At 48.3% G+C, this 14,678-nt stretch overlaps 6 protein-coding genes across 6 annotated transcripts; 3 read left to right on the forward strand and 3 right to left on the reverse strand.

Moving 5' to 3' along the window:
• Positions 1 to 3,072: 3,072 nt before the first annotated feature.
• BKA67DRAFT_519033 (uncharacterized protein) lies at positions 3,073 to 4,314 on the forward strand (the record flags this gene model as incomplete). Its single annotated transcript, XM_046098057.1, has 4 exons — positions 3,073 to 3,479; positions 3,545 to 3,669; positions 3,830 to 3,950; positions 3,996 to 4,314. Coding segments are annotated over 4 exons (972 nt in total), but the record flags the coding sequence as incomplete, so codon positions are not given.
• Positions 4,315 to 6,280: 1,966 nt separating this feature from the next.
• BKA67DRAFT_569402 (uncharacterized protein) lies at positions 6,281 to 6,517 on the reverse strand (the record flags this gene model as incomplete). Its single annotated transcript, XM_046103110.1, has 2 exons — positions 6,281 to 6,413; positions 6,444 to 6,517. Coding segments are annotated over 2 exons (207 nt in total), but the record flags the coding sequence as incomplete, so codon positions are not given.
• A 3,117-nt stretch (positions 6,518 to 9,634) lies between these two features.
• BKA67DRAFT_537080 (uncharacterized protein) lies at positions 9,635 to 10,179 on the forward strand (the record flags this gene model as incomplete). The annotated part of the gene is made up of 3 exons (XM_046100253.1): positions 9,635 to 9,655; positions 9,703 to 9,705; positions 9,856 to 10,179. The coding sequence occupies 3 exons, from the start codon at positions 9,635 to 9,637 to the stop codon at positions 10,177 to 10,179; spliced, it is 348 nt and encodes a 115-aa protein (XP_045957672.1).
• Positions 10,180 to 10,942: 763 nt separating this feature from the next.
• Positions 10,943 to 11,720, forward strand: BKA67DRAFT_319703 (uncharacterized protein). Its single transcript, XM_046096177.1, has 2 exons — positions 10,943 to 11,094; positions 11,152 to 11,720. Exons 1-2 carry the CDS (start codon positions 11,044 to 11,046, stop codon positions 11,629 to 11,631), a joined length of 531 nt encoding a protein of 176 aa, XP_045957673.1. The 5' UTR covers positions 10,943 to 11,043; the 3' UTR covers positions 11,632 to 11,720.
• An 847-nt stretch (positions 11,721 to 12,567) lies between these two features.
• On the reverse strand, positions 12,568 to 13,181 carry BKA67DRAFT_660023 (multicopper oxidase-domain-containing protein; the record flags this gene model as incomplete). Its single annotated transcript, XM_046107547.1, has 2 exons — positions 12,568 to 12,763; positions 12,814 to 13,181. 2 exons carry the CDS (start codon positions 13,179 to 13,181, stop codon positions 12,568 to 12,570), a joined length of 564 nt encoding a protein of 187 aa, XP_045957674.1.
• Positions 13,182 to 13,210: 29 nt separating this feature from the next.
• Positions 13,211 to 14,609, reverse strand: BKA67DRAFT_660024 (Cupredoxin; the record flags this gene model as incomplete). The annotated part of the gene is made up of 4 exons (XM_046107548.1): positions 13,211 to 13,971; positions 14,022 to 14,074; positions 14,140 to 14,291; positions 14,346 to 14,609. 4 exons carry the CDS (start codon positions 14,607 to 14,609, stop codon positions 13,211 to 13,213), a joined length of 1,230 nt encoding a protein of 409 aa, XP_045957675.1.
• Positions 14,610 to 14,678: the final 69 nt, after the last annotated feature.

Consider the following 14,678-nt stretch of genomic DNA (forward strand, 5'->3'; position numbering starts at 1 on the left):
TCCTTGTGGAACCCTCCGTCATATCGTTTCGGCGCGAAGGTAATATATGACACAGGCAATATATCGACTCAGCTAGTCTGCTATCGTCACCGCGATACCACATCAAGATGTCTCAGCCCCAGAGTGACCACTGGGATGGCCTGGAGACGAGTTTTAGCTAGTATCTGGTACAGAAAGAAGGTATCTCTGCCGATCCCATATCCTATTGACAAGCATAGCCAATTGCAGAGTCCTTGACTTATCTACGGCGAACCGACTCCCATCCTCTACCCAGTCACACTTGACTTAAACGTCCTTCCATGTTATACACCTATAAGACAAGGTTCTAAGCCATATCCTAATCCAGCCGACTTCTGTGGCCGGCTTATTTTCGCCCTCGATCAACTTTCCAGGATATTTGAGTTGGTGCGATCAAAGGCTAGACACGCACTGGAGGCCATATCGGGTATTCTATACGATGATACTTGAAAAAACTACTTATTGGATATGCTTTATGTGTTTGTTATTTCTCGAGAGTCTGCAAGCCTGAGTTATTGCTACATACAAAAGGTTAATTCTAGCGTTTGCCCGAATAGGTATTAATTGATTCACATGAATCGTCACGTTTTCTCGCACCGGAGACGTCTTGCAATGAAACATTCATATTCTTTATGTATGGAACAGGCCCTCCAGATCGATAGGATCTCATTCTAGGACTTTACCCAGTTCTCAGACCTACGCTATCCACTATATGAGCATATATGGATCATTACCAACGTAAGTTAGATCATTATGTTTATGAATTCTACATTACTCGATTCAGAAACGGCTCTCGCGAGAACCAACGTGCGCTTGATGCGGAAGCCAATCTCGTTATTAGATGTAAGTTGGCCGGCTGGCAGAAGACTCGTAGCACTGTACAGTACCTTCCGAGTTCTTGTAACAGGACGCCGTAGAGGGTAAGAGCCCCGTACGGTCAGTCCGAAAGAGTACTCGTAGTATCCTTCCAGGTGGGAGGCCAAAATTGGATCGTCTGTGCTTAAAGAAGAGAAGAGAGACGAAAAGAGGAAGCCATTTCTGATTATGTCTGTACAGTTTCCGTTCTATCTGTATAGAGTACTGTACGCGGACACTACATTGACTGCTCAATAATGGTACATACCGGCAAAGCATTGCATATATCATTTATGGTTGCACGGAATCAGAACCAGCTACGTAGTGGTGTAATGTCTCCACACTTGATCTACGATGCTATGTACCGGGCACCACGAAACCGGCTACTTTGGTCGGTAACGGAAGGTAGTCAGTCCCTATCTAACAAGTCGGATTGTAGAGATAGCCAAAATGTCGTACATATCTGATTGTGCTTCAGACCCATCGCGACACTTTTAATTGTCGGCACTGCACACCACGAAATCGGCTACTCAGGCTGTGTCCACAATCTGACCCGTAGTCCGAGACCTGTCTTCGTGCCTGACAGCGACAAGACCCCGGTTTGTCGCAGAAACAACACCACCCAGCTAGAGACGGCACAAAGATGACCATAAACATGTAATTGGCGACGAAAGTCCACATACATATCGTGGACCAATGGTGTGGCAAGAAGAGTAATCAGTCTATGTCGACATCTGCTGCGAATACATTCTTGTCGCTTCCTTTACGGGCCTCTTTCTAGTCTCCTCTGCTTTGGATGCTTACGGGCTACGAAATCCGGCATTGTTCATTTACATTTTGCCTCCACAAGGAGCCATTTCTGATTCCATATACACTAGCCGTCTCTTGGGATTGCCAACCCGCTCTGGGGATCTGTCGTAGGATGAACATTGATTCTCCACAATATGTGTATGGACGTATTTAGGACTAGGCAAGTAGAAATGCTTCCTTCTACACAGATCGAACACCCCAGTCAACAGCAACTGTCCATGAAGTTTGTTGTATTGAGCCGGTATCGACTGTACGATTTCCCTATGGATTATCTATCAAACTGTCCCAGGTTAGACGCCTGGATTCGCTCCTATCATTTTCAAGCAACGCCTCCGTCACCCACAAAAAGCCCGTCTCTTCGCTTTTGTAAGTGCATAGTTCTCCCTTCCAATCTCTTCTTTTTGTCTTCCAATCTCCTCCCTTCTGACACTACCTTCCATGTACCACTCCACCTTTGAGATCAATGCTCAAAGTTCCTGTAATCAAATGAGTAAACGCCATCTACATGAGAGGGATCTTTCGTTCCCCAGCCCAGCACCGTCGCACGATCTAACACTTCCCGATGACGAGATAGCCGCAGTCGAACAGGAAGACGAGCTCTCTCAAGCCTTGCTTTTGCTGATTGAAAGCGTAGTGCGTGACATGCAAGACGAGCTCCAACAGCAATTGAAAGCGCAGCTACAAGAGTCCCAGATGGAGAGAGTGCAGCACAAGAAGGTACTCTCCTCACTAGCGGAGTCACTTGTGGCGAAACTACATACTACAAAAGAAAAAGGGGTGGAAGATATCGAGAAAAGGGTCGGTATCCATAACTTGCCGGAGCACTGTGGCCGGCGAGGGCATCCCAGACAATAGGCGAAGTCGAAAACCACTCTCCGACATGTCTACAGCAAGTAACTGTGAGGAATGGCGAGCTACACTTCCACACGAGGAATATAAACCAGATCAGGTTGGCGAGATATCTCTGGGCGGAAACGGTGGTCGGAAATGGAAATCACGAGATGGGCGGTATAAAATATCGGATCAGTAGTCGCTAGGGTTTGTAAATACTTTATAATCACACCACCTCTACAGCGAAGGTATCGGCCCAATATTTAATGTTCAGATGTTTACTGATCTGAGAATCTGCCGGTGACCTTTGTGGATACTTTCGCAATATACATAGATGGTCTCTATGTACGTCGAGAAATGATCTGGCCTATACTAATGCATCAAAAACAGTCTGCCACGACAACTTTGCTTTGCACTTATGCCTTTTGGTTGTGTCATCAATGAAGGTTTCTCCGGAGCTATGGACTTGCAAGAGAAAACTTATGGCAGGCAGACAGGTTTTACCCGATATGCAAGCGTCCGGTTGAAGTCAAACACGACGTAAGTTCCTTGACGATCAGCCTGAGCAGAGAGCAATTCATCAAAGACTTCTGTAAAGGCCAAGCTCGCTACTGCTCTTCGATTTTGGTTAATGCTCTGCTCGCATTGGGCTACTCCTATTCTAGCCAGCACATCGGCACAAAGGACACTCAAGGCACTTACCCATCGGGGGATGAGTTCTTCGCAGAGTCGCAGAGGCTACTTGATGCCGAAGAAAATCACCACACTTTAACTACCATCCAAGCTCTAAGTATAATGTCGCTTCGCCAGTTGAGCTGCGGAAGAGACTCTGAAAGTCACCATTATTCCGCACAGAGCATAAGATTAGCTATCGAAATGGGCCTGCAGCGTCCTGACAGAACGGCAGACAACGACGAGTTCAGTGTCAAAAACGCTACGTTTTGGGGTGCTTTCGCATTACATCAGTGAGCTATGTATATATAATATATATACAGCATTATTCGTGCTTGTCACCAGCTAATGCCTCTAGTGCATGGGCTGTTACATCGCACTCTCTGCCCTGTTGCTCGTCAACGTTTACAGCTCGTTTGCCACCGAAGCCGGCGACTTTTCTTGACGCCGAGGATGCCTTATGGGTCCCTTATACGGATGAGAGTATGTTCTTCGAAGTAAAGAACTACCTATATATGCTTAATCTTCACAGTCGGCAACCTCCAGTCACTTAAACAGGTATCGCATACTGGCTCTGTCTTCTCGGGCATTTGCGACCTTAGCAAGCTGATCCACGAAACGCTTTACACCCTCCTTCGTCCAGATCATCCACCTACAAGTAGAGAAATTCTGATTTTTTATACGAAATATTTGAGCTGGTATGACTTATTATCCGATGTCTTGCGGCTTGGGCATACCTCTACTCCGGCAGTATTATTTACGCAGTATGATATAAGCTCTTAGGACAGATTTCTTTCTAAACTCAATAGCATGTACTATCATTTCGCCGTCCTATTACTTTTTCGGCCCTTTGTAACGCTTTCAATCCCTGGCTCGAATATTCTCCCGCGGGATGTTTGTTTCGAAGCTGCAAACAACATATCAGCCTTGTTGCACTCCTACTCGGCACTCCATACGCTACAACGCATACCTAGCTTTGTGCCGACCCTCCTTTTCGCAACATCAATCATGCATCTTTCAGTCAAACCTAATTTAAGCCCGCCGATAAGACGAATCAGGGTCACTTATTGCTATCCTTCCAAGTTGCAAGCGTCGTTGAACGGGCTATGGCCGACCTGGGTAAAATAGCCGCGTGCCACGCCTCCGCCCAGCGGGCACTCTATATTCTAGAAGCCGTTGCAAAGAAGGAGAACCTCTTGATTGATACCCAGCGGCTCCTGGGTCAGCAATTATCGGATTATCTATTTGCCGGGAGTACTTTTGGCCACACTTCTAATGGCCTTGGGGAGGATGCTCTAAGTACTTGGGACAGAAATCTAGGCAGATTTATTTGTAGTTCTCAGTGGCTTGCAGCTGGGGTGCAGGAGCTTCAAAACCCGCCCTTCTGGCTGATTAAGATGCACGACCAGACATGCTTTCCCAGTCAAGCGCTTATAAAAGCAGCTGGGTTTGCCTCTATTTAAGCAAGGCTGCTACGAGTGTATTTTTGTTAAAATACCCAGGGTCTGAGCCGTGGCGAGGAAGGACAAAAAGTTGAATCTGTCAGGCTCCGCCTGCGGCCGGTGCACCTCGGCACCTGATGCGGAGCGCCGGTGGAGCCAGTAGGACGAAGGCCATTCTGAACTTGGCATGATCTGTTCGGTACAGGGTTGATGATGTAGCAGTGTTTGGGTATAACCTCACGGCTGATAGACTAGGAAACGAAATCTTTTGAGGGGAGAGTCAGCCGAACAGCCCTCAAGAATCGCAAACTAATAGGGGAGGTTGATGGGTACACTAGTCCTAAATAGTAGCTCAATTGTCACTTGACAGGCACGTTGCTTGACAACTGCAATGTCTGTAGCAGCGCCTCTTTGAGTTTCCCGGTCCTCAATATTTGTATGGACGGAAAAAGCAATGGCTTGGACGAGATCACCAGGAAGTATGGTCGCAATCGCTGATACGAATCGGTACGATCCAGTTCACACACCACCATCGCAATTCGCACCGCTTGTAGTACGATAGCACAATGGGCAAGGATGACCAGTGCCATGTGATTTTTCTGCTCTAGTAGATTGATTTAGTCCTCCTCAACCAGAGGCATTAGGCGCAGTTGCAACTTCATTCCTGAAGCGGCGGCCAAAGCTGTCGTGCGACGAGCTAACTCTGACTTGACTCTGACATTAATATAGATAAGACACGTAATTGAGAAGATGCACAACGCTATCTCTATATGCGTGAAGATTTGTTAGGTATTTTGATTCATTGATCGATCGATTTACAAAACTGCATGCGCTGCAAGCAAATGGCCATTCGTTGTTGCCATGGTGCACCAAAGGGCCCATGCTTATGTCGACTTAAGCGGTTGATCGAGCAATCCTGAGAATACCCACAACCTCTCTTATCAACCTCCGTTCTGCTTCCAGGCCCAGTCCCGCAGCAACCTTACACACGTTCCTCATATCATCCTGCTCCGATATGAAATTCGGTCCCAGTGCCAAGCGGCAGCGTGAGCAGCAACAGCAGCAACAGCAGCAAAACGACTAAGATCTGCGCATCAACGATCGGATACGATCCTTTCAAGAACTGTCGTCCACAACAGTAATTAACCAGCCTACTGAGCACCAACTCGAGGAGCAAGAGATTGAAGACTGCAGATTACACCCGAGCCCCAGTGGCCCAGGAAGCGAGTAAAATTCACTTGCTCCTCCGACGCTTACTTCGAACATCCATTTACCGGGGATGGATTACTCCTTTCTCGCAGACGTCCTATCTCCTCACGTTCCTGCGGGGGTCGCAGATGTCCAACCCTGTGTACCGGCCAACGAAGGCGGCCTGTGCAACCTGTAGGTAGTGCTGGCTACGAACCTGTTCGTCTTGACTGAGATCCTCGGTCGAGATTGAGCAGAGCCAATGCAGAGCCGCAACTGTACATAGTTTATCTGTCGTAAAGACCATTATCTAGTTGCATGAACAAATTTATAACTTGACATAAATTACATGAATAGATCCATACCGTCACGTAAACTGCAAATGAACCAAATATACAGTGATAAATGATAAACGATAGTTCTCTTGCGTGAATGACCTGCTAGGAATATAGCATTTTGGCTGCTCAAGTTAGGCTGAGTTGTCGTTGACACGCTTGCGTTCGCGCTAAGAAAACGAGCTTGCTGCTTAGAGTCAGCCAAGAAAGATCAAGAGTGGGAAAGGGAACCCGGACTTGCGCAAATCTCATGTCTACGCGTCTCAATGACGAACAGTGGTCGCATGAGTACAGCACGAGAAAAGTACGCTCAGAAGCAGGACTCATGCCATGCCGGGCTACTTTAAGTGAGGCGATCAATCCAGCTTCTGGCCAGAGGGTGCGGAAACAGCACGTTCGCGATCGAGAACAAAAGTGGACCCCAGAGCTTGATCATGGACCGGACTGGACACCAGCCACCAGTCTCCAGCTGGCAGGTCCTGAGGGAAGAAGCCGCCGCGATGAGGGTCCAATGGCTGAAAAAGGACCCATCCATTTCTCAACCCTCATCGGCAGACTTCGTGCATGAGGCCATTTCCTGTCTTGTTTCTTTCTCGCTTTCTGTCGTGAGCGCATGTTGTCAACCAATGAAAGGCGCCAACTTTCAGAAGTGGCCTTAGTCTTAGTGACATAAACGGACACCCATACGTCATCCTGTAACGTAGCGCAATCTGGACAATCGAGTACACACAAATGGTTGCGAATGGATGAATACTGACCGTACTTATTTCTGATGGCGTGGATGTCCTAGGATCAATTTAGGGCTCTTGTTCGGACAAGGGTTCGGTTTAGTTCCCGCTTCCAATTGTCGACCAACAGTGGCTCTTTCACGTCCCACTCTAGCATTTGCTTTGAAGGCCGATTTCAGTGCACAACCCAAAGTGGCTATTGGCCCCAACAACTAGAAACAGCAGCCTCATTGAAGTGTGCTGACACACACACGTCATCCTGTACTGTAACGTAACGCTATCTGGACAATTGACTATCGAGGTGCACAACTCGTTGCGAACGGATCAACAATGACCGTAGTACTTGTGTTTGTCGCGTTTGGGCCAGTCTTGTTCCTTGATAGTGTGGATCGAATGAGGACTCTTGTTTAGACAAGGCTATTCGTTTGGTTCCCGCCTCCAAATGTCGACCAGGGCAGTAGTCCATAGGCTCGATTTACTCATCACCGAAAGGGTAGATCCCCCACATGAGTGTGGGACGCCATTTCAGGTCCCAGATGCCGTCGTTCATCCGCAGTCGATGGAACGCATATTTATTGCTAATAAAGCTGTTTGGGGGCCGTGTGTACGTTACAAATGCAGTGATGTAAAGTAACCAGCCAATACTCGGCCGATGGTGCTTTGTGGGCCTTTTGGGGAGATCGATTGCTGCAGCAAGGATACGCCCGCGTTGCTCCTACAAGGGCAACGCACATTGCGCTGGCACGGGCCATATTAGTAAGAGGTGGCCTGAAACGTTTTATGGGCCTGGCCATCGGTCCGCTCTTTAATCTGTCCCCGGTTATCGAACCCATGTCATTTTGAGCCGCGTGGAGCCTGTCGCCATTTTCAGCACCACCAAATTGGGGACGGTGTTAGCGACAGGTCGGTCGCGTCAAATGCGCGCAATCGCATGACCACTTTTCACCACTACACAGCAGCAACTGTCTGAACAATGCCTTCTCCCTTTCGATGCTGTCGAAAAATGGACATGCTTGGCAGCTGTCATGAACAAAAGCAGAATCTGAAATAACGGTTTCAAGATCCGATCAGCCGTTGATTGGGCTCAATGCTGACTACTGCTTGCCATTGTTGAATCCAAAGCTGGCCCTCAGCCCAACCTCCAAAAGCCATCTGCTGTCGAACGAACGAAAAGTACGAAACCAACGAAGCGGACGCAGGCGCATATAGTCACGACGACATCTAATTGCTCGCATTACTGAGGGAGCACAAATGTTACGGCTATTGATCTGGGCAACCACATGCGGCACCCATTTGAGTTCTACAGAATGAGGTTGAACAATAACACATGGAGCTTGCGAAAGACAGATTATGGGCATTTCATTTGTATGCGCTATGTAGATATGCTATGTAGGCCATGGACCAAGATCCAGGAATTGCGTCTTTGCATCGGCTCTGCTCCGTTTGGAGCAGGTTCGTAGCCGGCACCACGTACAGGTTGCAGAATCCGTCTTCGCCGACCTCATCCCAGCGATTATGTCCGGGGGAAGCGGGTGGTAACGCTGGCCTGCCACAGCGAAGAGAGTTTACATCTGGTAGGGCATGGTTACCTGGCAGATGGACACGAGTGTGAAGAAGAAAGGAAAGAAAAGGTTCAAGACAACCTGGGCGAGGACAGCTTATATAGATGAGTCTGGGTGGATCGAGCCATGTGATTCATATGATTCATGCGACCGAGCTATGGTCTTTCGTGTTTTGGCTAGAGTTGCATCTGGACCTGCCGGTCCGATTCTGGAAAAAAAGATGGCAGGTGTCATGTACTGTCAATTTTGGACTCCTACCGTCATTTGGAACTCTACGATGATCAGTCTGATCCAGGTACTGTACGTAAATGGATCGCAGACCGCTCGAACATCAGTAGCGACCCAGCTTCGGCCAATACAAGAATCGTTTGTACCAAGAACTGTTCTCTGCTACCCACGCCGCCATTGTTCCATTTCGTGCTCGCTGGGCGGTACATATGCGGCCATGGCCTTGGATGGGGTACTGTGCTGCATCCCTTTTGGTCCATTAGACGAAAGGGTGCAGTGCCGTACAGTACAGTACAGAGAGAATCAAAATCGGCTTCCTATCCTTCTCTCTCTTCTCTTCTATTTGAGCATGGACAGTCCAGTTCTGGCTCCCAAGCAGAAGTACACTTTTGAACCTCACTGGTACCATGGAACTTGAAAGCACATCTTTTCGGGGCATGAACGCATATATTCAGTGTCAAAAATCTGTCCTGGGTAACGTTCAATTTCCTTGTAGTAGTGGATAAATCAATAAATGCGAAAGAGCCTGGTTGAAGCTCACGCTCGTGGAACCAAAATTGACACGGTCCGAAAGAGTACTTGCAGCATACGTATAGGTCAGAGCCAGAAACGGACCGTTTATGCTTAGAAAAGAGAAAAGAGAGACAAAAGGAGGAAGGCGGCTTTGATTCTCTCTGTAACATCCAGTGGTCTAATGAGTATGCTGGTAGGCAAACACTTGGATGGGTTCTTCCTGGCTGTGCTGGTACTGTACAGTAGCGTGATGGGTTAATGGAAGGGTGTCCTTGGAGGCTTTGGTAGAGAACAGCCCACGGAAGTGGTGGAGCACTTGAGGCTGGCGGTCTTGGATGTGCTGGAAAGCACCTTCGATAAGATTGAACAAGTCCTTCAATCCAAGGATACGACTCTATATGAGGGGCATTGTGGCGCTTGTCGGAGAGAATTCACGAATGCAGATCTCCATAATGTATCAGAGGTTTGATTGCGTAAGTTGATCCTGTCCATATTCATGCCTTGACTGATCCTCTCCCAGCTGGTACGCTCGCGTTGCGCGTGGGCATCGCATGGTTTAGAGCAGTTGAAATACTGCCTTTGTGGTGTTAGTACTACAATTCATCCTGAGCGGGTTCTATCATCTTTTGCAGCTTGACGAGCTTTCCACATAGGGGAGTGTGTACATTGACAGTACTCAAGGCTCTTCTGGGACAGAACAATTCTTGTAATCCTTCGCACTCCTCTTCATGGCGGGGTGTATCATTATCAAGCTCGGTGTCGCCAAAGCGGGAATTGCCCCCGCATTTTTCGCGACGTTGTGCAAATGATTTTCATGCGCTTCAAGGGTAGGCCTCCGGCAAGCGCCGAAGCGGAGTCCCTGAAGAACCAGTCGGCAAGGTACACCGAGTTCTGTGTCCAGCGCATTATGTCAGGCTATGGGGACAACGGTTACACGGTACTTGAACTTCCTATACTCATCAACGCTTGGATCGAGTCAACATGCGAGTATATCTAGCGTCTACACCTCATCCAGACTTCGATGACGATCAGAGCGAGGTTTGATACTACCCTAGATTACGGTTCGTGGACACCGATACGATGGAGTTGGTCTCCCAAGTGTGAGCTAAGCGTTAGCAAGTATGGGTATTAGTCAATAAGTAGAGAATTGCCTCAAATAAGGCACCTTTGGGTTTGCTCTATTTGCGTTGCGAAACGAAGGCGACCGGCAAGGGAGAAATATTGCTTCGTTTCTGGCACCCAGAAGTCCATCAAGCGACACCTTATGTATGGTGAAGTCTAATACATTTATTTCGTTATGAGCGTCTTGCATGTCATTGACTGAACCGTTAGGTTGGTTGAGGAAGCTTATGCATGATAAGGTGTTCGATGGCTGATAGTCGAACCTGTGCGCTACGTCAGGCCTATATATATTCAAAAGGTTTGTGGCTTACTAGAAGTCCGATATAGCCGAAGGTAAATATACGCCAGGAACGAATAACTAAGCGTATGCTAATCGTCCTCTCTCCCTATGTAACTTCCTTTGGCTACTTGGTATGGCGTAACCTCCAATAGGGTCGATGTCATTGCTCCCAAGCTTCGATAAGTGCATTGCACTCGCATGCCTGCCAAACGTAGTGACCACCAGTCTTGCCCTTCCAACCTAAAGAGCTCTAGCATTCCAACCAAATTTCTCCTCCGACTCTCTCTTCGTCTGATACATACAGTCTTTTTCCCACCGGTATTTGACTCTTATCTGTAACAGCATCGCGACTCTCCGTAAGCGACGACCTCTTGCTAAACTTATCTCATCTTTCCGCTAACAGACTACTCGATATAAGTTTACATCAAGCTCTTACTCTACTCAGAACACACCCTCGCAATGACAGCTCAAGTTAACGGTGAGCCGCATCCATCCTCTGCAACACTGACAGTCAGTCAACTTCCACTCTTGTCGCTCCGAATTATCTGACTAACATCTTGCCTACAGCACATCACCAGTTACCCTGTTGTCCACCACGCCCTGTCACACTACAAGAGCAATCCTTACGGGAAGAAGTCGCTCGAGCTAGGCGACTCAGCTTACCAGACATTTGCGAAGCCCATTGTACCCTACCTGGCCAAGCCATACGAGTACATATCACCCTACGTCAAAAACGCCGACAGCTTCGGTGCAGGCGCCCTCACCAAGATCGATGAGAAGATCCTGATCCTGAAAGAGTCGACCGAGAGCATTCAGGCCAAGGGAAAGCAGGTCGTCTTTCACCCCATCGTCAAGATCAAGGAGATTACCGATCACCTGTTCAGCGTCTACAACTCCGAGGTGAAGCAGGTCGCCGGCCACGGCTTCGTTGCCACCAACAAGGCCCTCATCTCCACCGGGCTCGTCTTGGCAACGGAGGCCCTCAATTGGACTGGGTCCATTCTGCGAATGGCAAGGATTAAGCTAAGCAAGCTGGCAAGGAGCTAGTTAGTGAAGTTAAAAGGCGGTAATGCGGGGTTCTGCACGTAAGAAGACAGTGCCATAACCATGCGAGGCCCGTTTGATACGTTGGTTACGTTTGCGAGGAGTTGTATCCGGATGCAATTCATCCACGCTTTTAAAGTCTTCCGAAACTTGCTCCAAACCTAAACTCGAGGCCATTAGTATGTCCTTTTTGATGGTGCTCTTTCCTACGTTGTCAGTCGCAGGATTTGATGGACACGAGATTGGTTTCACCGCTCTCCTTAACCGCACGAATCCTAACATCCCGGCCCCATGGTCCCATGAGACCTGGACCCTTAAGCCCGTTCATGCATCCACATACTCTGCATATTCGACGAAATCGTCCTTACTCGTGTTCTCGTCGAAGAGAACTGAAGATATAGCGGCTCGAGCCAGCTTCCGAGTCCAATGCGACTCTTTATCTACTGTCCACATCACACCCAGTCTCATCCTCGGTGTTACGCATGACTGTTTGAAGTACATAGTAAAAGTGGGGTTGTCGTCTCCTTCCGCTTTGGCATTATTGGAAATCGTTCCGATCTCAACCTTGAACTTTACATTAGAGAGCCCCTCCGCGTATATTGGCCATATTGTTGGTGTGTTCCCATTTATGCTTCCTTTCATTTTCATCAAATCCTTGAAAAGGCTCTGTTCGTAGCCTTCATTCAATAGGATGTCTTTCGCCCCCGTTTTGGCCGCATCGTAGTCCGTGATCAAGTCCATGTCCAGGCGGATCAAAGTAGTGCCCAAGGTAAAAAAGCCTGGTATACACTACTAAAATTCTAGCGATTGCATATAGAACCATGGTAAATGAGCTTATATTGGCTAAGAAATCGATGAACTACCCTAATATTGGGGGGTTGATATACTCCATGGTGTTTTACAGTTCGGCGGTCTCGCTGCACTTCAGCCAAATGACAATTAGATACCCGAGTCATCCTGTTTATAATGTGCTTGAGCTAGTGAGTTGTAGAACGGCGCCCAGGTCTTGCACGTATCGTTTAGTTGGTCGACATCTGCTGCAATCAGGTCGGGTATCTCTGCAGGTCTCTCGACAAGCTGCAAAGCGAGGCCTTGACTTGCGTGAAAGGCAATGTGGCAATGAATGAGCCATAAGCTGTACCTATTAGTATGTTCCGTCGGGTGTTGATAGCTGAGATGCCTTACCCAGGGTTGTCTGTCTTGAAAGCAATCACTAGGTATCCACTACCATATAATGTCACCGTATCTCTTCGTGGCGGGTTCTTGGTGTTTAGCTTCACGCTAGAGTCGTATGCTGTTGAACCTTGGGCCAGAATGTAAAAGTCATGACCGTGAAGATGCATAGGATGCCAAATATCTCGTCCGGTCTGGTCCTCAAGGATCCAATACACCCATTCGTTGGTTGCTTCCACTGTCACTACATTACTCTCAGGAGGGAGTCTGGTGTCGCCTCTGTATATGTCCAATAGAGTAGGGTTCTGCCAATCGACGATCTGCGTCTTGGTGCGGAGCGTCCACTTGAAGGTAAGGTCCGGCTCCATATAAATGGTCATCCCTAATGTATCTTCGAAGTCACTGCTACCTACATTATGGGATACCAGGGCACTAGGCTCTCGTAAGGCTCGTCTCCACACGAGTTCGTGATCGTCTTGCTGACGCATGTGGTCGGAGTCTTATCGGTATCCGCACCGACGTATCGCACGATACCTCGAATATTGTTCTTATTGAGATTATCGTTCCTATTGCAGGCAGTCTGATAAATCGAACGAAGCCAGTAGTTCCCCACTGGTTGATCAGCCTCGACAATAACGTCATACCGCTCTCCACCAGATAAGATGATGTTGTCGGTCTCATATGGCTCGATTGGTACAAAATCATTTGCGATCACCCTGAGCTTGTGGCCGTCAATAGTGAACTTGAACCAACCGTCAATCTGGGTGCCTATGATACGAAGTCGATATTTCTTTCCCTTCTGAAAGTTGAGCTCAAATCGTTCAGCCGTGCCAATACAGGCCGGGTCACTGGATTGGCTGCAGTCATACGGATTCAGCCCGTTGATGAGGCCATTTTCGCCAACCGGTTGGACGTCAGCCGCATTTCTCTGCAGGTTTTCCCATATGGTGAAGACGCTGGTATGGGTCCAGTCTTGCAAAACGATTGGGCCAGCGTCAATATCGTAGTCTGCAGTTGCTGGCCCGTGAATGATAATCGGACCAAGGAGGCCTTCGCCGAGTTGTAAACTGAAGTGCGAATGGTACCACGAGGTTCCGTATTGCGCCGCGCGCCATCTGTAGGTCTTCGTCTGGCCATGCGCTATGGGACACTGAGTCACTCCTGGTACGCCTATGCCTGGGTCAGCTTGATTTTGCTCCAGGGATTGCATGTGCACTTACCGTCGCTAGCGACGCTGTTAAGCTGCCTGACACCATGCCAGTGCACTGAGGTGCTAGTTGTTTTCGTTTGTTAATGCTAGATCACCAGCGAATAAGGTTGGTTGAAGCGCTTGCTCACCCATTATCAGGTATGCCATTTGTGATATGGACGACAACCTCGTCTCCCCAGTCTGCTTCAATTGTCGGACCTGGCATCGAGCCATTGAAGACTAATACTTCGCGCTCGTATCCATCCGGCGCAAGTGTGGTCGATTCCGCAGTTAACCAATACTTTACTACTGGTTTAGTTATACGGCCATGTAAATGTCATTCGTCCTCGCATACCTCTCTCGTCACGCCCGTGTAAGGTGTCGTCACATAGTAATAAGTATCGATACTGTAACTCCCCCAGCAACTCCGCGATGTTGCTGTATTCACGCAAGAACTTGCGTCTGGTGCCAGCGTCTTTGGTGTTGGAAATGCATTGGGTGTTGACGATGATTCCCGTATGGAGAGTGCATCTGGTATTCTGACTGGGTTCATCACATACCGTGCGTGGACAAAAGATTCAAGGCCCAGAAGGGTAGCCAAAATAGCCAAAGCACGCATCGCACAGCTGAACGAATGAATGGACTACTTGAAATTATGAACCATGTCAAGACAAAAGTGCATGTTCGT

Source organism: Truncatella angustata (assembly GCF_020726525.1).
Source record: "Truncatella angustata strain MPI-SDFR-AT-0073 chromosome Unknown BKA67scaffold_5, whole genome shotgun sequence".
NCBI lineage: Eukaryota > Fungi > Ascomycota > Sordariomycetes > Amphisphaeriales > Sporocadaceae > Truncatella > Truncatella angustata.

Excerpts from the sequence above, each read along its gene's own strand:
- BKA67DRAFT_319703 (XM_046096177.1), top strand. The coding sequence starts at position 11,044 with ATGACAGCTCAAGTTAACGGTGAGCCGCATCCATCCTCTGCAACACTG. Across the intron at positions 11,095-11,151 it reads CATCCTCTGCAACACTGACA|CACATCACCAGTTACCCTGT; the intron begins GTCAGTCAACTT and ends TCTTGCCTACAG.